At 42.9% G+C, this 22,622-nt stretch overlaps 1 protein-coding gene across 2 annotated transcripts in view; it reads left to right on the forward strand.

The window, feature by feature from the left end:
* LOC123366340 (SAM and SH3 domain-containing protein 1-like) overlaps positions 1-22,622 on the forward strand; it is a 77,806-nt gene that overhangs the window by 9,756 nt on the left and 45,428 nt on the right. The window contains exons 1-2 of one of the 2 annotated variants that reach the window (XM_045009691.1): positions 14,178-14,226; positions 20,513-20,645. In XM_045009691.1, coding sequence (XP_044865626.1) covers positions 14,215-14,226; positions 20,513-20,645 — 145 coding nt within the window. In that variant the 5' untranslated portion in view covers positions 14,178-14,214. Of the gene's footprint in view, positions 1-14,177; positions 14,227-20,512; positions 20,646-22,622 lie in introns of those variants that run through there. The other variant, XM_045009692.1, reaches the window with a different exon arrangement.

Consider the following 22,622-nt stretch of genomic DNA (forward strand, 5'->3'; position numbering starts at 1 on the left):
GATCCAAACTCAGCAGGGGTCTCAGTTCCAAAAGCTCTCCCTTCTTAGATCCTTCAACACTGGGTGTTCCTTTGGAGAAGTCACTGGGGTCGGAATACCTTTGAAGGTAGAACTTGACTATGATAATCCCAATGTTTTCTCCCTAATGGAGTGACCTAGCAACTTTCCCCAAAAACTGGGTTCATTGTCTTTCTCTTTGTTGAGACCAGAGACATCTGCTACAGCTCTGTGGTAAGTTTTAACCATCTTCCTGCTAAGTTCTGTGTGGGCCCATGTAGCCCATTTCAAAATGCCTCTGAAGATTTTTGCCCATTCTTTTAATTTTTTTTCCCCCAAGTGAATTTAGTGCTGGTGAAAGGCACCAATCTCGTTTACCCTTCAAGGGAGAAACCAATCAGGCTCTTTAATGAGTTTTAGTTAAATACTGGATAGGGAGGTTGTGAAATTCCTGTCACTGGAGGTGGTTAACTTGGTCCTGCCTCAGCGCAGGGGGCTGAACTAGATGACCTCTTGAGATCTCTTCCAGCCCTACATTTCAGTGAAGCCACCCCTTTCATCAACCAAAAAGAAACTAGGGTAAAATGAGGTCAAAGGCATGGGGTTGTGATCAGCATGAAATGTGAAAGAGATTGCAAGTTGGGAAAATCAAGTAAAGAACACCAGAGTGAAAAATGTCAGACTGATAGGTCTGGAGACAAGTTTTCTATGTGGAAGTAGAGTGGACAGCAGCGATGCATGCTTCTCCAGAGTGCTTTGCCAATGGGCCTCTGTTCTGATCAAGAAGGAGCACCTTCAGTTCAGTTTCCATGCTTATTCAATGCCTACTAGGATGACAACTGATTTGCTTTTGTGGTGATGGTTTTTTTATTCGGACTCTGATCTACTAGGGACTAAACTGACTCCACCAAACTCATTTAACATAGACCATCAAGCAGAGGAATTTTTAATATATTAGAATCCTTCTTTAAAAAGCCCTAATTTTTCACAACAGGGATGAAACCTCAGGATATGATTTTTAGTGAGTCACTGAAATTGGAATTTCTGGTTTTTATTAAAACTCCATGGATCTGCAGATTTAGTTGGCCTTCTTCCATTAAATCTCTGAGCCAAAGTGTTACTGAGCAGTTTTTAATGGGACTCTGTGAACTTAGAAGATCAAGTTTCCATGTGAACATTTTGTACCCACTAGCTCTGTGACTGAGCCATGAGATCCTAAAAGTGAAAGAAAGTAGAGAAAATAAGTTTCCTCCAATATTTTTAGTTTTTCACTGTATTTGACAACCCTCTGTGTATGGACAGAGTCTCTGCTTTGCTGATGATCAGTTTCATCTCTCCCATGTACTGCTCTGGAGAAACTCACGTTTATGCTCTTTCACCACATCCTGCATTAGGATGGTTAATAATAACACAGACACAGAGCTGCTGCTGTTCTGAATATGGGGCCAAGAGAGCATCTCCTGCTCCTCAGATTTTAACACTGGTCTGGAGAGCACTTGGAGTCTGGTAGGAGGGTATCAGGAGCTTGTGCATTAGAATTTAGAGACTGTGTGTGTGTGATTTCCCTGGTTTTGCTGTACATCTTTGACACACCAACAGGCAGGAAACAGGACAGTCTATTCAGAAATTTTGCAGGGAGATACCCCATGCAGTTAAGGAATTTACTTCAGTTGGGTAAAAGTGAGACATTTCAAGTTGTCCCTTTAAGTCACCATTTAATGTGGATAGTAGAAAAAAGGAGACGAAAGAGCATGGTTCTTTCAGCAGTTTCAGATTTGCTGTTTCATTAGATGAACCAGGCAAACTATGGATATGAAGGATAGTGTGGGTGTATTTGTATCTTCAAAAGTCTGTTGTTTCCCCTAAATTCCAAGGGACGCCTCCGAGCCGTGCAAGTGCTCTTTCTTGCAGGGAAGCATGTTTCTTTCAAGTGTAGTTATGATCAGAAAAGTGACTCTGTGCCAAAAAGTACCTTCCAATTGCCAATCAACTTGCCGGGCAGAGATCATCCTCCCCAATGCTATTTGTCATCATATGGCAGTGGGAGAGACTTGGCAAGAGGTGTAAGAGAAGAGCAGATCCCAATGTTGTGCCCCTAGTCCCTCCTACTCTTTCCCAAATGTCTGAGAAAAATGTACCTGCTCCTTAAATCCCCTGTTGGGGATGCTCTTAAGTGGCTTCACTAAGGCCCCTATGCTGCACAAGCAGGAGTGGCCAACCTATAGCTCCGGAGCCACATGCAGCTCTTCAGAAGTTAATATGTGGCTCCTTGTATAGGCACCAGCTCTGGGGCTAGAGCTACAGGCACCAACTTCCCAATGTGCCGGGAGGGAGGCGGGGGTGCTCACTGCTCAACCCCTGGCTTTGCCACAGGCCCTACCCCCACTCCAACCCTTCCCACCCCCTCCCCTGAGCCTGCCATGCCCTTGCTCCTTCCCTCTCTCTCCCCCAGAGCTTCCTGCATGCCACAAAACAGCTGAAAGGGTGGTGCAGGGATGGAGGGAAAGGTGCTGATTGGTGGGGCTGCCGGTGGGTGGGAGGTGCTGGGAGCGGGGGGGCGCCTGATGGGGGGCGGGGGCTGCTGACGTATTACTGTGGCTCTTTGGCAATGTACCTTGGTAAATTCTGGCTCCTTCTCGGGCTCAGGTTGGCCACCCCGGCACAAGTGTCTTGCTCATTATGCAAAGCATGGAAAATTAGGAACAAATGGGCAGTGTGTGCTCAGGCAGGGAATCAGTTGTCTGCCCATGTAGCTGCATTAGGAAAGTGACCTGCCCCACAAACCCCCATGTTAATGGTTTACTGAGCTGAGTAATGAGGGATTTTTTTTCATTTTACTACATTTTTTATGGGGCCTGAAGAGACCCTGTTGCTTGTTCTTGGCCCCCACCCCCTCCTTACCCCCTAGGGAGGAAGATGATCCACTGATAGCTGCCTGGGGCAGAGTCGTGGGCGGTCTCCTGAAGAGTATTCCATTGTTGGTATGTCTGGGTATGAGTGCTCCCCTCAGAAGGCATCCAAGCATCTCGAGATACAGGTAGAATTAGGGGAGAGTTCCAGGAAACTAAGATGAGAGATCCTGAGTGGAGGGAGACCTAGAGGGATGGGAGCTCTGAGTTACAACACTACAGACTTTGAAGTTAGTTTTGCCCTGCAACACAGAACTAGAGGAGCAGCCCTACAGAGAGCGATTTGAAGGCTTAAACAAAAATTGGTTGGTTGATTATTGATTTTCTTTTTCCTCCCAGCCCATATCATTTGCATTTGCCAAACAAACTGAGAGAGACAAGATAGGTGAGGTAATAGATTGTATTGGACCAACTTCCATTTGTGGAAGGTACAAGCTTTCAAGCTTCACGTAGCTCTTCTTCAGGTCTGGGGAAGGTAACCAGAGTGTCTGAGCTAAATATGAGTTGGGACAGATGGTTAAACATAAGGGCTTCCCACATGCTACAGGAGACCACTGAAAACGAAATGGGCAATTAAGGGTTAGCAGAAAGTAGGGTATGTTACAACTTCTTGTAATGAACCATAAAACCAGTGTTTCTGTTGAGTACATGGTTTTTAGTGTCTAGCAAAGTTCTGAATTTAGGTTCCCAGGCTTTTGAAAGTGTTGTGCAGGTTTCCTTTGAGGAGAGCTTGAGAGGCCAAATATGGAGTGATCACTTTGTGAAAAGTGTTCGCCTGCAGGTAATAGAACGGTTTTGGTTTTTGTCATTGTTCTGTGCGAGTTCATTCGAGAGCATAGAGATTGTCTGATTTCATCCACAGAGTTGTTGTTGGGGCATTTGATGCACTGAATGGGGTACACCACACATTGTGTTAGTCATGTTTAGGACCCAGGAATCTTGAAAGATGTGGGGGGGGTACTGATCATCATAGCAGTGGAGAGATGTTTTCAGGTTGTGCATCTATTGTTCTCGCAGGGTGTGGTGCCACTTTGAGCTGGTGTGTCCTGGCCTGTGGGGAGCTTCCTTCTGACAATGAGGTTGGTGAGGTTGGGGGTTTGTTCAAAGGTCAGAAGAGGGGCTTTGGGAAATATTTCTTTTGGGATGGTGGTCCCCATGAATATAGGTTGTAATTGAACAGAAGAACAGCCATACTGGGTCAGACCAATGATCCATCTAGCCCAGTATCCTGTCTTCAACAGTAGCCAGTGCCAGGTGCTTCAGAGGAAATGAACAGAACTGACAATCATTGAGTGATCCATCCCTGTCATCCACTCCCATATTCTGGCAATCAGAGGCTAGGGACACCCAGAGCATGGGATTGCATCCATGACCATCTTGGCTAATAGCCATTTATGAGCCTATCCTCCAGGAACTTATCTAATTCTTTTTTTAACTCTGTTCAAAAAAGACATCTTAGTCAGCTCTTTTCCAAGCTGAACAGTTCCAGTCTTTTTAATCTCTCCTCATATGGAAGCTGTTCCATAACCTTAATCATTTTTGTTGCCCTTCTCTGTACTTTTTCCAATTCTCATAAAGCTTTTCTGAGATGGGGTGACTAGAACTGAGATGGCATACTATGGATTTGTATAGTGGCATTATGATATTTTCTGTCTTATTATCTAACCTTTTCTTAATGGTCTTAACATTCTGTTAGCTTTTTTTGACTGCTGCTGCACATTGAGTGGATGTTTTCAAAGAACTAGCCACAATGACTCCAAGATCTTTCTTGAGTGGTAACAGCTAATTTAGACCCCATCATTTTGTTTGGATAGTTGGAATTGTATTTTCCAGTGTGCATTACTTTGCATTTATCAACATTGGATTCCATCTGCCATTTTGTTGCCCAGTCACCCAGTTTTGTGAGATCCCTTTATAACTTTGGACTTAGAAAATTACTCAAGATAGTTATCATCTACAAATTTTGCCACCTCACTGTTTCTTCCTTTTTCCAGATCATGTATGAATATACTGAACAGTACAGACTCCTGGGGAACACTTCTATTTGCCTCTCTCCATTCTGAAAACTGACCATTTATTCATACCCTTTGTTTCCGGTCTTTATCCAGTTACTGATCCACGAGAGGACCTTCCATCTTGTTTGCTTTCCCAAACAGGGTATCATCAATCAGCAAAGAGCAGGAGTGTCATCTCTCTTGTGTCTGAAGAGAGGCTGCCTTCTGTTGTTTCCAGGTTGTTAATAGTAAAGTTGTGTGGTTTTTTTTTTTTTTAAATTTGCTAAGCCAGTAGCTGACTTGGTTCTCTGCCAGGTCTGTGCAGTTTACCTTTTAATCTCATTACTCCATGACCAGTTTGTTTTTAGGAAGTATATCTACTACTCACTTGTATAGGAAACCAATATCCCTGCTCTATGGGGATAGTTGCTGTCTTTTTGGTTAGATAGGGCATATAGAGTGTAGAATTTCTAATTACTTTACTTAAATATATCTTAATATTTTGATTTCATGTCTCTTCTGGAATAAGGCTGGTCTCACTGCCTCTTGCCAAATGTTAGGACATAAAGCAGGTGCAGATTACAAACAAGACCCTCTCTAGATTTTATATAAGTGCTTATTTGTCCTCTCCTAGGAGTTGGAAAGTCTGGGGGAAGAAAAGGGAAGGTTTCACGACCACATTGCTTTCTTTTGTATGCTAACTGATGTGACTTCTGTGCTCTGCAAAGATACTGGCCTATTTGATAAATCTGGAGACTGAAATCTTCTGCTCATCCAAAGTGGGCGTACAGCATGGAGATAGCCGTGCATAGCTCCCTACCCTGCTCTACAAATGTGCCTCAACCCTGACTTGAAAGAACCATCATCACTATGATGATATGGCATAATTCCCTCTCCATGCACCTCTACTGAGACTGCTAACTGGTACCAGTTGTCATGATCTGTTCTTTTTTTGTTTGTTTTGTGTGGGTTTTAGGGAGAGAGTATTGTGACAGAAAGTGTACCTGGGGGGGGCCACTTAAGATGCTGGGGAAAAATCAGTACTTGGTCCTGCTAGTGAAGGCAGGGGGCTGGACTTAATGACCTTTCAGAGTCCCTTCCAGTTCTATGAGATAGGTATATCTCCATATTTAAAAAAAAAATACCCACCACAATATACCCACTAGGCCAGAGACCACTAATGAACATCACTGACATTTTCTCTAGGTATACGTTAAATTAAGTCATAATTATCATTGGCTGAATTGTTTGTACTTTGTTTCAACTTTGATCAAGAAAGAGCTGTCTGCTATCCAGAAATCTGATTTGCTAGCACAGACTCAGAATGGGATTATATAGTTCCATTTGAAGAGAGTTCCTCTTTTAACCATGCCATGTTCCTGTAGCTTCTCATACTGCTTGGTGCCCTTGTCAGTCTCAGCAAAGAGAGCAAGGAATGAATAGGGCTAGAAAATGAACTGCTCCTTCATTCCTGCCAGGAGTGAAGCCACGTTATCAGTGGGGAAACAAGCACTGCCACTATCCCGGTTGTACCTGCCCTTTTAATAAACAGCGGACTTCACTCTCCAGGGCTGTCTACTCAGCACCTTTCACCAGCACTAAATTAGCCCACCCACTTATTTTCTTTGTAAAGCATGTCAGCAGATCCAGACTAACTGCTGAGGTATATAATGCAAATCACCATCTACCATTGCTTAGAAAAGCTTCCTACTTGATTTCTGCTGTTATCCATCTTATGCTAATGCATTTCTTAATAAGAGGAAATAGAGTCCCCACAGAAAATAGTTCCAGTGAGTACCAAAGGTGCTTTTACCCTTTTCATTCTTTATAATTTTTCACAAAGGACGTGTTTCATTTTACTACATAGTTTAATGGACCTAAGATTTAAAGGAATGTGAAGCATTGATTTTTGCATCTGGCCAGAGCCAGAGACAGGATACTGGACTAGTTGGACCACAGGGCTGATCCACTATGGCAATTCCTAGGTATCTTTTTCCAATTTATAATTTAAATTACTATTTAAAGAGGTTCTAAAAGTTAAATCAGGAATTATGCATGCACCTGCCCCCCCCTTTTATAAAACTGTTGGGAATAAAACATGGTTAAATAAAAGTCTACTATTAGAATTGGCTCTTAGCATTACAGTTACTATTATATTGGTTGATAGATATAAAGAAGTAGAAAAATTACAGTATAATTTCTTTAAAACCAATTCTGCCCCAAAATCTAAGAAAAATGACAGTAAATCTGTTATGCTGCACTATGTAACAGAATTGTAATGATTAAGACTGCTGATACTTTCCAAATGTAGCAATTCTTTAAAAATCTCTACTGATTTTAATCTTGTTACAGATGAATTCCTGAAACCTTCAACCAGTTGTTCAAGTTGATATTGCTAATAATCTGAGACACTGTATTATAGTAACCAGGAAAAAAAACCCAGCTCTTTATGTTGTAATATAGTCAGTTAAACTAATTGGAAGTAAATTAAAAGCCAGTGAATATTCACAATCTGTATTTATCATTAGCAAAGGAGAGAATATGACGAATATTTATCATTTGTAATTATTTCGGTCACTGCAGTGTACCAGGTGATATTGACATACATGGATTGATAGCTTTAACATTTTGAAAAATTATTTCGTCCTAGAGAGTATGAACTTTCAGGCATTAGAGCTAGCATATCTTTGTCTCTAACAAATGGAGACTTCTAAGTTTATGCAAGAAGTTTTTCTCCATAAAAGCTGGAGGGTGGAAGTGGATGTTTGTGTTGTACTGTTTCTTGAGGAGCTTATGGTCCCTCAGGGGCTTGCATGATCTTTGAAGTAGTGGAAGGAAGCTGGTTGCTGAGCATGCTTTTGGATGAATGCAGAGCTTTTTGTTTTTACACTGTACTGTATTTGGTCCTGTTTTAACACAGGTTTGTCAGTTCCAGCATGCACTGATGTGATTTAATGTCTCTGCACCTCCTTGTAATATTCACAGTGGTTAGAAATAGTTATAACAAAGAAAGAATCCGTAATTGTCAAGACTAGCTTTATAGTCATAGCACTGAATTCCCAGGTTACATGTAGAACATAGGACCTCATCCTATAAGGTGCTAAATGCCCTCATCTCCCACTGACATCACAGGCTCAGCAGCTCACAATTAGGTCCTAGTGAGGTTGGCTAAAGAACTGCAGCATAACAAAAGACCTGACCTTTCCCCAAACATATGACCAACTTTATTGCCTCACGGGTGTAGTAAACTACGGGAACATTAACAAGAGAAACACAAATCAGCATTTTAGGTTCCAGTGAACAATTCAGTGTTTAAAAGTTGTATGAGTACTGTGTGATGATGATAATATAGCAGGAGTTAGTCAAAGATTTGTTAATACTTGGCTTTTAAAAGCTGTTATTTTTTTCCCTTTCAGTCTGAAATTTTCCAGAGCATTTCTAAAATGTACAGGAGATGCCTATTTGGGTGTAGGGTTAAAAATAAAATTTAATCAGTTTTTTTGCCATTACAGATTACCGTGGAGGCCATCTCCATGCTGTGATCAGAAACTGCCTTGTTATTTGTAGGTTTAATCACCATTGTGGCTTGTAGGGCTCTAGTGTTTCCCTGACCATTTGTTACAAGGAATTTTTATTTTCTAACAACCAGCTTATGCTAAACTATTGCCTGTGAGGCAACTCAGCTGATGGGTAGCCCAGCAAAACTCACATTGACTTTCAACAGGAATTGTACATGCTTACGCTAGTGCTGGATTTGACTCTATATAATTAATTTGTACGAAGGCTAAGAAAACATCCCTGTTAATATTGCTAAAAATAAAAAGGATTAGGAGCCTTCAAGCAACAACTGTATTTAAACAGAGTGGTAGCAAGGCTTTTGTAGGTGACAAAACTGAGGAACTGTCACAGATTGAAGTGTCACTAGAGGAGGTTTGGGAATTAATTGATAAACTCAACATTAACAAGTCACTGGGACCAGATGGCATTCACCCAAGAGTTCTGAAAGAACTCAAATGTGAAGTTGCGGAACTATTAACTAAGGTTTGTAACCTGTCCTTTAAATCGGCTTCGGTACCCAATGACTGGAAGTTAGCTAATGTTACGCCAATATTTAAAAAGGGCTCTAGGGGTGATCCCGGCAATTACAGACCAGTAAGTCTAACGTCGGTACCGGGCAAATTAGTTGAAACAATAGTAAAGAATAAAATTGTCAGACACATAGAAAAACATAAACTCTTGAGCAATAGTCAACATGGTTTCTGTAAAGGGAAATCGTGTCTTACTAATCTATTAGAATTCTTTGAAGGGGTCAACAAACATGTGGACAAGGGGGATCCGGTGGACATAGTGTACTTGGATTTCCAGAAAGCCTTTGACAAGGTCCCTCACCAAAGGCTCTTACGTAAATTAAGCTGTCATGGGATAAAAGGGAAGGTCCTTTCATGGATTGAGAACTGGTTAAAGGACAGGGAACAAAGGGTAGGAATTAATGGTAAATTCTCAGAATGGAGAGGGGTAACTAGTGGTGTTCCCCAAGGGTCACTCCTCGGACCAATCCTATTCAATATATTCATAAATGATCTGGAGAAAGGGGTAAACAGTGAGGTGGCCAAGTTTGCAGATGATACTAAACTTCTCAAAATAGTTAAGACCAAAGCAGATTGTGAAGAACTTCAAAAAGATCTCACAAAACTAAGTGATTGGGCAACAAAATGGCAAATGAAATTTAATGTGGATAAATGTAATGTAATGCACATTGGAAAAAATAACCCCAACTATACATACAACATGATGGGGGCTAATTTAGCTACAACGAGTCAGGAAAAAGATCTTGGCGTCATCGTGGATAGTTCTCTGAAGATGTCCATGCAGTGTGCAGAGGCGGTCAAAAAAGCAAGCAGGATGTTAGGAATCATTAAAAAGGGGATAGAGAATAAGACTGAGAATATATTATTGCCCTTATATAAATCCATGGTACGCCCACATCTCGAATACTGTGTACAGATGTGGTCTCCTCACCTCAAAAAAGATATTCTAGCACTAGAAAAGGTTCAGAAAAGGGCAACTAAAATGATTAGGGGTTTAGAGAGGGTCCCATACGAGGAAAGATTAAAGAGGCTAGGACTCTTCAGCTTGGAAAAGAGAAGACTAAGGGGGGACATGATAGAGGTATATAAAATCATGAGTGATGTTGAGAAAGTGGATAAGGAAAAGTTATTTACTTATTCCCATAATACAAGAACTAGGGGTCACCAAATGAAATTAATAGGCAGCAGGTTTAAAACAAATAAAAGGAAGTTCTTCTTCACGCAGCGCACAGTCAACTTGTGGAACTCCTTACCTGAGGAGGTTGTGAAGGCTAGGACTATAACAATGTTTAAAAGGGGACTGGATAAATTCATGGTGGCTAAGTCCATAAATGGCTATTAGCCAGAATGGGTAAGAATGGTGTCCCTAGCCTCTGTTCGTCAGAGGATGGAGATGGATGGCAGGAGAGAGATCACTTGATCATTGCCTGTTAGATTCACTCCCTCTGGGGCACCTGGCATTGGCCACTGTCGGTAGACAGATACTGGGCTGGATGGACCTTTGGTCTGACCCGGTACAGCCTTTCTTATGTTCTTATGTTCTTACAGGTCTGATCATGTGGACACGGTCATGCTGTCTTAATTTACTACAAGATATTAGGCAGTTATATTGAGGGGGAGGCTTCATTAATATTTCCTACTCCTGGCTAACATGTTATCTTGTTCTTTCTATACTTTTCCCCATCTGGCAGCTGCCTAATTCCCCTACTTTCTGTTCAGCTGGTTAACAGTTCTTTCTATGGAATATGCCATTCTCAGTGTACGAATCAGGCAGCAGAAGATGCTGTAAATGTACTGTGGTTTCCCTCTCCCCACCCTGTCCCTTTGAAGACTAAGCATGTTACTTCTGGAACAAAGTCTTGCTCAGCTCAAGAATCAAGAGTTTCAAAATCCATGTGTTTCATTCCCCCACTTGGCAGGCCCATGCCGAATAATCTTTACCTATGGTACAACAGAGAATTTTAATTGAGCTCAAGTTGATTGCCACTTGCCTCCCCCGGGATTGGCGTTTCCTTCATTTTGCTTATGATGGTGCCTTTAATCATTTTACTGTTGTAAAAATATTGTAATAACAGGATTTAAATTATTTCACCTCTCATTAAGAGAATGTGTGTTCTGCACAAATCTTACAGCAGCTTGTAGAGTTCATGTACAGCATCCCCCCCTAGCACAGGTATAAGTAGCAGTGTAGAGGTGAGGCACTACTTAGGCAAATAAAGACATGCCAGAACCTACATGGCTCTCTATGCACCCAAGCAGTGCCTCCCCCATCTACACTGCTATTTTTAGCAGTGTAGTGTCCTGTTGATGGAGCCTTTTCCCACCAGGGGGAAGGCTCTGGTAGGGGAAAGGCAGCAGGGAAAGGTTCTGACCGCTCCCTGCAATGGGGAAAGGCTCCAGCAGAGCAGAGCTGTCAGACTTTTTACCTGCTGCTCCTTCTCCCCCACCCCCACCCACCGTGCCAGAGCCTTTAATTGCCATGTGTAGCTACACGCTACAGTGTGGACACCACCTGCTTTCCACTGTGGCATGTAGCCACATGTGTAATGCCTGTACCCTACATACTACTGCCTAGGTAGACAAGGCCTTAAAGGAGCCTCTCTTATTATGAACCATCTTTGATATGAATATAACTACATTTAATCACTTCACTGTTCTCACTCGAGGTTTTTATGCTATTCCAATAAACTGGTTCTCCTGGATGATGACGTTAAGCTCCATTCATTTTTAGCAGGGCTTTGGAGCTGTGCTCCAGCTCCAGGCAAAAACCCGGAGTTCCACTGCTCTGGAGCTGCTCTGCGCTCCAGCTCTGGGCTCTGCTCCAAAGCCCTGATTTTTAGTACAGTATATTCCAAAGAATGGCGGTCTCCCCAGGCCACCTCAGCCCTGCCAAAACATGTCACGCAAAAGGCTCTTAAGACGTACCATTGCTAGAAGCACTATTTCACATACAGTATTATTTGGGCTGATGAAAAATGTACTAGACCTTGAGGGAGAATGAGGGAGGACATTTTATTACAACAGACATTAAATAGAGCTTGATTCTGCCACTCTTACTCATGCTGAGTGGTATATTACTATGCATGTCATCCCATTAAAATTAATTAGACTAATTACCTACTATAAGGTACTATTCAACAGGACGAATTGTCGCAGTCAAAGATGTGTCCTAAAAAGTTATTTTAACTGAAAACCTGCAAATAGTTAACATCTTGAAACTTGCCTCAGCAACTATTCCAGAATAGACAGACCTCCTAGGAGAATTACATTTTTTTAAATTATTTCTACAGAAATGACACACACTTCCCACTAATTTCATCAGGCAATGTCATCGCCAGCTAATGTGTAATGTGTGTCTCATCTGACTAGCCATTGGTGAACTCCTTTGATTTTTTCATAAGTAATACTGGTCCAAATTCAGCTCTGGTGTTACTGAATTTTAATGCTGGGGATAATTTGCACAATATGTTTTATATTTATACTTTTATACGGTTACTTTTGCTAAGTGGCAAACACATTTTTGACCCCTTATAATTTTTGTAAAGGTAGGAGTAATTTTCCTCTAACCTTACAGTGTGGTCCGTATTATCACATCCAAACACTACACAGTGTTACATACATAGCCTGTGCTGTGATTAGCTTTGTGAAATGTTCTTAATGAAACCTGAAAACAGGCAAAACTGAAGTTGCAAGCCCAAAACTTGGGTCAGCTTTGCCCATGCTTGAATCTGGGACAAATTTCAGGTGAAGCTGGCCAGTGTCTCATGGAACTCTGAGAAAACTCAGCGGTTTCTCCCAAAGCTCAGACGTTTCAGCTGAGTTTTACTTGGATTTTTGGAGTTCAAGTGAAAAGCAAAACTCAAGAGTGTATGAAACTCATCAAATCGAAACCAGAAAAAAGGTTCACATGATTTCTGTGGAGCTGGAAGGGCCCTGCTTTGCACAGGTTTGGCTTTATGGTCATTGGTACTAAGATGGAGAAAGTAAAAAAGTATCCAGATGGCTAGATGGGTCATGAAAGAACAACATGTTGCACACACCAAAAAAGGGCCAGATTCCCGGTACTGCTCCTGCTGCTTGAAACAGCAGTAAGTCAAAGTGCACTACGGAACTTTTAGTGGGCAGTAATGGGGTCCACGCGGCCTGGTAGTATGTGCAGACTGGTGCGCTGTAGATTTACACCCAGTTTGCTGTACACTATGTCTCCGTGTGGACAAGCCCTCAGATTATCTCCCAGGAAAGGTGGAGATCAGGCACATGGCAAGAGATTTGAGCTCAGCCTTGGGAGAAAAGGGAGAGATCTCACTTTTCATGTGCACGTTCTAGTGCCTGGCGAAGCAGCATCGTGAAAACCTGAGCTAAACTGAGATTTTGGTCAGTAAGATTTGGGAGAGAACTTAAATGGCACTTGGGTGAGGGAAGAACATTTGAGTTCCCACTTAATGATTATTATAGAAATAGATTCTATAATTTCAAGAATAACGTTCAGGCAAGGGTTATTTTTCAGTGGGGATCTCTCTCGGGGTTTTTTGTCAAAAGAATAAAAAAAACCAAACCCCAACCTGGTAAAAGGTTTTAGTTGCATTTCCTAAAGAGACAGTCTCCACTCTAGCAGTAGTGTTTGAGGGTCAGTTCTCATCCTGGCTTTGCACAGATTCTCTGTATGTTTTTTTTCTTTCACTGAAATTCCATAGACAGTAATTAAGGAACTGGAGGCCAGCAAGAGGTCAGCAAGCCTTCGTCAGTGAAAACAGGGATTGTTTGCCATGTACAACACTCCCTTTTTTCCTTGTGGTGAATAGAAGATTTGCTTAGAGCTGATGACTTATGCCTTTCTTGCAAGCTATGCAGCTAGCAAGTAACTGGGGGAATCAGTCAGTGAGCAGAAAGCAGCTAATTGAGTCCAGCAACGTGCTTTTTTTCTTCTTTACATATTAAGCAGTGGAGTCGGAGCCAGTGTGATGACTGATAATGTAACTCTGGAGAAGAGCGACAGAGTCCTGTGGCACTTATAGACTAACAGAAGTACCGGAACATAAGCTTTTGTGGGTGAATACCCACTTTGTCAGACGCATGTCTGGAGAAGAGGTGTCTTGTGCACAGGATACTAATCAAATATAGAACTTAAGAAGAAGTGCCTAATCCTAAATTTTACGGTTACTAAGCTGACAGAGCAGGAGTTGAGCACTTGGGGGAATTATTCGGAACTGAGCTGTAGGCCTATAAATGCCGAAGCCGGTAAGTCATTAAGTGTGTGGATGATATGGAGAGGATGTGCCTCCTGTCTGAGAGAGAAAAGGCTTTTGTGGTTATTTTTAGGCACCGCATAACATGCTGAGCTTTTCTTGTCTCCTCTTTTCCTTTCCCTGGGACTCTGTACTCTCTTCTGTTCTATTTTCCGGTCCCCGACTAAAGTCGGGCTTCTTGAGGTGGGAGGTGTCCCCGCCTCGACAGTAAAATGATTATATTTTTGGCGGGCGTAAAGCTTGTTTCAGAGAGAAAGGGAGAAGGGACACATGTAACCACATCTTCCAACGCAAGCAGCAAATCTGTTTGATTTGACATAGGCTCGGAGTTCTGGAGTGATTAATAAGTGGTTAATTATGGGGCACATCATACATAGAACTTGTGTATTTGCCCCATTCTGCCCCTCAAGAATTGTCTGACTGTCCCAACACAATTGCAATTTGGACTCAAATTTGGAGATTTGTTGGGAGATTTTCTGGTTCAGTACAGGAATAAACTATTACTAGGGCATGAAATTAATTTCAGAAGTTTGATCTCTTTCCAAATGGCTTCATACAGCTTGAGTAAAACATCATGTATGTTTTTGTTTACAGAGCTGAAGCAGATAAATCAAGCTTACTTGATTTATCTGGACATGTCCCTGATATTTCTTAAATACTTCTATTTTATTAGGAGTGGGCTAGCAAGCAATCATACATTATGTGTTTTACAAAGAATGCCTCTGAAACCGTGAAGTGATCCCAAAAACTTCCCTGCAGAGTGTTAGCTGCTTCTGTTTTATATTAGTCCAGTAGTTCCATATACCCTCATAAATGTGAACACGCTTTATAAAGCTCTAATTCAAGCCGGGAAGTTAGGATTGTTCAATATTATTATTTATATACCACCCTAAAATGGACTGGATAGTGTTTCATAGATCTAGAACAAGGTACATATCTGTGCCCCAAAGAACTTATGTTCTAAAATGACAGCATAAAAAAGTCGAAGGGGGAGGAGTCAAGTGGGATGGAGGACAGTACGTTATGTGGCTGCAGTGCTTATTTTACTCCCTGGATTACTTTTTTAAACAATTACTTTTAAAATTGTTCTAATTTTGATTTAAGGGATTGTGGGAAAATATGGATTTTGAAAATAGCTATTGAAGGAAGAAGAAGAGGTTGTCTGGGGTACAGAATCAAGGAGGCCATTCTGGGCACAGAGCATGGCAAAGGTGATGGCACAATTAGGGTTTCAAGAACATTTTCAGTCTTATGGTCACACTTGCTCTCAGAAAGAGCTGAGGCTGCAGCTACAGCTTGGAGTTATACTTTTCCAGTCATTCAATGCATGATTGTTGCAGTTCTCTGTATGCAGTCCTTGGTATTTACAGATGCTGTTAATTTAATTCCAGTTTCCCTGTAGCCCTTCGTGCGGTTGTGTTCTCCAATAGAGTTCTCCAAACTGGCCCAGTTTCTTCACTATTAGAACATTGCAGATGTGTCAAAGATGCACTTGTTCCAAAAGAAGCTGGGAAAGGAGACTTCGCCCAAGCATAAGTGCCAAATAGGCCCCATAGGCTTTGCTCTATTCCACTGGCAGCAGAATGGCGCACTGTCTCTTTAAAGCATGTATCATTTTTTGTCTTGGCTTGGTCAATTTGTTATGGTTTAAAACTGTGGAGCCAGCTGTCTGCAATCTGATGTAATGTTGCCATGGAAACGAGAAATGAAACACTTATGCATTCACCACAGAATTACTACATACAGCATTAGCCAAAATAATTAAAAGTTGAGCCATATGGGCTTTTGGATGGAAAAAATTTGAAGCAGCAAGGATGGAAATTAGGTTGTTCCTATTTACAGTACTGTAAATCCATTTGTTTTCCCTTTGGAATATTCAGGAAGGTCTCTTAATAAGGCTACTTCAGAGTCAGGGTATTATGCATATTGGATGCCTCTATTTGCTGTACATAAAGGGTTAACTGTGCTGAAATTTAGAGTAATAGGATAGCCTTATACATGTAGCAATAAAACATTTATAGACTCACTGCACTGTAAGCGCTCTCTGACCTCTGAGTGGGACACCTACCATGTTGACTGCTATAAAGTGCCCTTTCTGATTGCTAGCCTTGATTGCTGTGGGACCTTTCCCTGCAGGAAACCATTGATTGTAATGTAGATTTCCTTCGTTACCTATAAAATTGTTCCACACCAGGGCAACACTTTGCAAAGGTCTCCCCTGAATATCCAGAGATTGTGCCTGTACTTTTGTATTGTTACAATACGTTGAAAGACTTAAGAAGATTTTGATAGCAAGCAGCACTGAAAAAGCCTGCGGGAGAAGGGTTGCTAGAGCTGGGTGGGAAATAGTTTTCCCAGCCTGTGAGAAATTTTGAGACTTGGAACATTTTTTCCCATCCCAAATTGGGATGAAAAGTTGAAATGTTGAAAAATTTTGTGAACCAAAAAACAAAGAGAAAAAAGAGGATCAGGTCAATCAAAACATTTTATTTTGATCATTTTGACACATTTGGTTCCAATTTTGACTTTTTTTATTTTTTCACATTTTAAAATTATAAATGAATTTACATTTCAAAATGAAAAGCCATTTCAAACCAAAAAATGGAACTTTTTGTTCAGAAAATACCAAAATGTCTTGTTGCAATAATTTCAAAACTTTTTTCAAAATTGCTTTCAAAATGGGAGATTTGTCAAACCCAATCCTTTTCCATAAACAATTTATTTCAAAGAATCAGCATTTTCCAGCAAAAAAGTTAACTGAAAAAAATCCAGACCAGCTCTTGTGACTACCACTTGTAATGGCAGATGCATAAGGCCTAATCCATACGGTATTAACAGTCTTTCTCCCCTACAAAAAAAATATAGAGATATAGATATTCCTGCTTGGTAGGAAAGTTCTGATGGTCAGACTCTGCTGTTGCTTTTAATCAAACAAATATCCCTCGATCTGCTGGCAATGCTCCTACTAATACAGCCCAATATGCTCCTGGCCTTCTTGGCAGCAAAGGCACACTGCTGACTCATATCAAACTTCTTGTCCACTATAATCCCCCAGGTCCTTTTCTGCAGAACTGCTGCTTAGCCAGTTGGTCCCCAGCCTGTAGTGGTGCATTGGATTCTTCCTTCCAAAGTGCAGGACTCTTCACTTGTCCTTGTTGAACCTAATCAGATTTCTTTTGGTCCAATCCTCCAATTTGTCTAGGTCACTCTGGACCCTATCCCTACCCTCCAGCTATCTACCTCTCCCCCCAGCTTAGGGTCATCTGTGAACTTGCTGAGGGTGCAATTCATCCCATTATCCAGATCATTAATAAAAATGTTGAACAAAACCAGCCCCAGGACCAACTCCTGGGGCACTCCGCTTGATACCAGCTGCCAACTAGACATTGAGCTGTTGATCACTACCCATTGAGCCCGACAATCTAGCCAGCTTTCTATCCACCTTATAGTCCATTCATCCAATCCATACTTCTTTAACTTGCTGGCAGGGCCAGCTCCAGCTTTTTTGCTGCCCCAAGCAGCGGGAAAAAAAAAAAAGAAAACCCCGATTGAGCTGCCGCCAAAGTGCCGCCGAAGAGGAGGAGAGGGAGTGAAGGGCCCACTGCCAAATTCTGAGGCGGAGCAATTGAACTGCTGCCGAATTGCCGCCACAGACCCCAAACGTGCCACCCCAATAACAGACGGAGTGCTGCCCCTTTCTATTGGTCGCCCCAGGCCCTGCTTCCTTTGCTGGTGCCTGGAGCCAGCCCTGCTTGCTGGCAAGAATACTGTGAGAGACAGTATCAAAAGCTTTGCTAAAGTCAAGATATATTACATCTACTGCTTTCCCCATATCCACAGAGCCAGTTATCTCATCATAGAAGGCAATCAGGTTGGTCAGGCATGATCTGCCCTTGGTGAATCCATGTTGACTGTTCCTGATCACTTTCCTCTCCTCCAAGTGCTTCAAAATGGATTCCTTGAGGACCTGCTCCATGATTTTGCCGGGGACTGAAGTGAGGCTGACCAGTCTGTAGTTATTCCCCTCTATTCAGCACTGGTGAGGCCACACCTAGAGTATTGTGTCCAGTTTTGGTTCCCCCACTACAGAAGGGATGTGAACAAATTGGAGAGAGTCCAGCAGAGGGCAATGAAAATGATTAGGGGGCTGGGGCACGTGACTTATGAGGAGAGGCTGAGGGAACTGGGCTTATTTAGTCTGCAGAAGAGTTAGGGGGGATTTGATAGTAGCCTTCAACTACCTGAAGGGGGCTTCCAAAGAGGATGGAGCTCGGCTGTTCTCAGTGGTGGCAGATGATAGAACAAGGAGCAATGGTCTCAAGTTGCAGTGGGGGAGGTCTAGGTTGGATATTAGGAAACACTATTTCACCAGGAGGGTGGTGAAGCACTGGAATGGGTTACCTAAGGAGGTGGTGGACTCATCCATCCTTAGAGGTTTTTAAGGCCTGATTTGGCAAAACCTTGGCTGGGATGATTTAGTTGAGGATTGGTCCTGCTTTGAGCAGGGGATTGGACTAGATGATCTCCTGAGGTCTCTTCCAACCCTAATATTCTATGATTCTATGATTTATCTCGATTTAAATCAGTCTGCTGCTATTCTACTTCGTTGTGTTAAAATAATAATCTTTCACTCTGGGTAACTAATTACATACTGTGTTGGTCCCTATGATAAATGCACTCACTGGGTCTTTCGGATTCTTGTGTTTAGCAATATTGGAATTGCCATACTGCATCCGACCAGCAGACCATTTAGTCCTTTTTTATTTTAGAATAATGTGAATTTTGTTTTAATCAAGTAAATTGAGGAATGTGGGTCAAATGCTCTGCTGGCACAACTCCACTGGCTTCAAAGGAATTGAACCAGCAGAAAATTTGGCCTTATGAGGGATATATTTTCAAAGCTGTACCTAATTCCCATTGACTTTCAATAAACGGCATCTCAGTGCCATTTTGGACTTTGAAAATATACCCCGGTGTGTTTGTCATTTGACATCCTGTCCTGTGGTTTATATTGTTATTCCATTCTGACTTTTATGTATATTTTAAAAGCCTATACACTCTCCTATTTTGCCAGCCTTAAAATAGGCTCACAGTTAGGTAAAAACAGGGTGGGTTTTTTTTTCACGAGAAGAAAAGAATGCAGTCTGAAATAGAAGCTCAGTTGACCTAAAGTTCATTGAGAGGAAGATGCATTAAGATTTTTGAGCTGGACCTTAGAATGTGATGAATTGGCTGGGGTGTACACAAAGACAAAGGTATACAATCTGTGCAGCACTCCAGCTGGAATGGGTAGTGCTTGCTGGAATGCACTGCATACAGTGCTAGTCCTGTACTGTAAGAGCTGGAGTGCCTTCCTTCCCTCTCTCCCCCTTTTTTACATTCTAAATAGATTAAAACAGAGGAAGTAGCATATTGAACGTTGGATCTGTCTCAAAAATTGGAACCCTCATTTCGTCCACAAGGAATAAATTGTTTCAGCTTGTTGTGTGTCTGCTGCTGGAGCGAGTGAATATTTTTTTGCCTCTGTAATGTTTGATACTTGAGGGAAAACAGCTGGAACTGAGCATAATGGATCAGACGCAAAATGAAACGGGATGTTGGGGAATATGGACTATACTGTATATCTGAAAAGGTCAGAGTTTTCCCTTGGTCATTGTTGGAGGAATGTTGTGTCCCATCCTAAGCCTAGCCTTGAGAGCCTTCAAAAGGAGTGTGGGATAGAGGGAGGAGGAGAGAGAGGATTTTGTAGCTGTAGCTAATGAACGAGACCGAGAATGAAGTCTCTTCCTTCCCGTCCCCTTCTTGTACTGCTGGTTTTGATTTTCTGGGAAGACTGGAAAAAGTCAATGATAGAGTTTCAGTTTGGAGAAGCTGTTTATTACCAGGTTTAAATGGCAAGTTCCGACAGGCCAGACAAACCAGTGCCTGACCCAAACCACAGGAGCGTAACTGGTATGGTAAGAAAAGCCCTGCCTGGAATGCATTGAAAGAGGACGTGAAAGTAGTTATTACAATGTATGGAAAGGAAGACAAGGGCAGCAATGTATTTCAGTGCTTTTAGGACCTCGCGTTGCACGGAATTAGAAGTCAAAATGGTATGTTATGCACTTTGAAACCTGTCAATAATTTCAATGCTTCTCTCTGACCTGGGTGGAGAATATAATGCCAGTTACAGAGCTGCTTTGACACAGAGCGGCAGCTGGGTTGGGTTAACTTGACTTCAAGGAGCAAGCTATGGAACAATTACTTTATTAACATTCCCTTTGTTTCTTTGCCAGTCAAGAGAACAATCGGATGATGAAACAGAGGAGTCGGTGAAGTTTAAGAGGTTGCACAAGCTGGTTAACTCTACTCGCAGAGTCAGAAAGAAACTAATTAGGGTGGAAGAAATGAAAAAACCCAGCACAGAAGGTAAAAGCAAAGTGCATACAGTTATTCTCAACTAAACTGAATGGGTGACTTTATTTCTGTGTTGAATAGAGAAGGTTGGGGGCGGGGAGCATTCTGGGTGAGGGGTAATAAGAATGATTGTGCTCGCTGCCATAAACTTATAGCTCTGTGAAATTGGGTGATGTTTTCTATAAAGACTGAGTTATCCCAGCTGTTTTAAGACTTTAAGGAGAGCAATGTGGCTGTTTGGGAGGTGGTTACTGCTACAGCTGAAGGTCTGTTAGCACTCCAAGTGCAATATTGGAGAGCCCTTTTATCTGGAGGTTAGAACTTGGCTGTGTTCATCCCCTCTGTTGTATTTTGTGGAAAGAATGAAAGGTAGCAAAAATTCCATGACATTTGTGCTCTTATTATCTCACAAGCACTGGAGCAGAGCCACCCTGACTTGGTTCTCTTTCTCCAAGCCTTTGGAGACACCTTTGCAAGAACATTCCCCAATTGCAGCGCTAAGGATTTGGAAGGGGAGTGGCTGGTTGGTGAAGGTGGAACTGTTCTACATGGTATCATTCTTTGGCAAGGCCAGAGAATTTCTATCACACATTCTTGCTGCACAACTCCATCTCTCTGCCTTCTATGATCCTGGTGGAAAACACATAGGCAATCAGCTACAGCATGCAGAAGCCATGCTGCTGGTGGAGAGAGAGCCTAGGGAGAGGTGCAGAGGTGCTCACCCTGTTGATACGTCTACACTGCAGTTAACTTGGGTGATCAGTATCTGGGTCTGAGCACTGGAGTTAGCCTAGCCTGTATGTGAGCAGCCACACTGCAAAGCCATACCCAAGTTACTGGATCCTCACTGGTGTTGCGCTCACCTATGTGTGTCGCTAGGACTTGTAGGGTCATTCCCATTATTCTTTGTGCTGCAATAAACTGAGGTGCTCTGTGGTTCTTTCTTAGTGAATTATAGAACTTGTCTGTCCTCCTGGGCTTAGACGGAAGTATGAAGGTGCTGGAGAACTGTCAGCACTCGAATGATTTAACCTATATCCTCACTGCAAAGTAGGCGGGTACCAGCCTGAGTGAAGGCCTCACTCAGGTTTTAGCCTCTAGCCCCATACAGGCAGCTAGGCCGGGTTGAAAGCACCACTAACCTTGGGGTGAGATGGTTTTGTGTGTGGATGGGAGGGGATTGGGGCAACACCTGAGTAAGAGCCCAAGTTTATTCTGCAGTGAAGACACAACCCCTGAGTGAATGCCCCAAGGTGGTGGATTTATCCCAGGACTGCTGCACTGGGAAGAAGGGGGGAGGGAGTAGAATGAGGCCCATCTATGGCTACTCCTTCCCCCAAGTACTCCAGAGACCCAAAATTATGCAGGGGTGACCCCCATACGTTCTGGATAAACTAGGACACAGGTGGCGCCTGTCTGCCATCCCCTCCCCCTCCCCATGTGGCCTTTGGGGGGAAACTGCAGAAAGAATAGGGTTACTAGGCATCCAGTTTTCAACTGGAATGCCCAGTCAAAAAGGGACCTCGGTGGCTCCGGTTAGCACCGCTGACCGGGCTACTAAAACTCCGGTCAGCAGCGTAGCGGGGCTAAGGCAGGCTGCCTGCCTACTCTGGCTCCATGCAGCTCCCCAGAAGCGGCCGACGTGTCCAGCTTCAAGGCACAGGGGTGGCCACAGGGGTTCTGCACGCTACCTCTGCTCCAAGCGCCAACTCTGCAGCTCCCATTGGCTGGGAATCTCAGCCAATGGGAGCTGCAGGGGTGGTGCCTGTGGGCATGGGCAGCGTGCAGAGTCCGCTGGCCCCTCCACCTAGGAGCCAGATCCACCGCCAGCCCCCTGTCTGAACCCCCTCCCACACCCAAACTCCCCCCTGCCCCAACCCTAAGCCTCCTCCTGCACTCTGAACTCATCCCCAGCTGGGAGCCCGCATCCCCAGCTGCAGCCCTCATCCCCTCCCACACCCCAACCCCCTACCCCAGCCCGGTGAAAAT

Source organism: Mauremys mutica, chromosome 3 (assembly GCF_020497125.1).
Source record: "Mauremys mutica isolate MM-2020 ecotype Southern chromosome 3, ASM2049712v1, whole genome shotgun sequence".
NCBI lineage: Eukaryota > Metazoa > Chordata > Testudines > Geoemydidae > Mauremys > Mauremys mutica.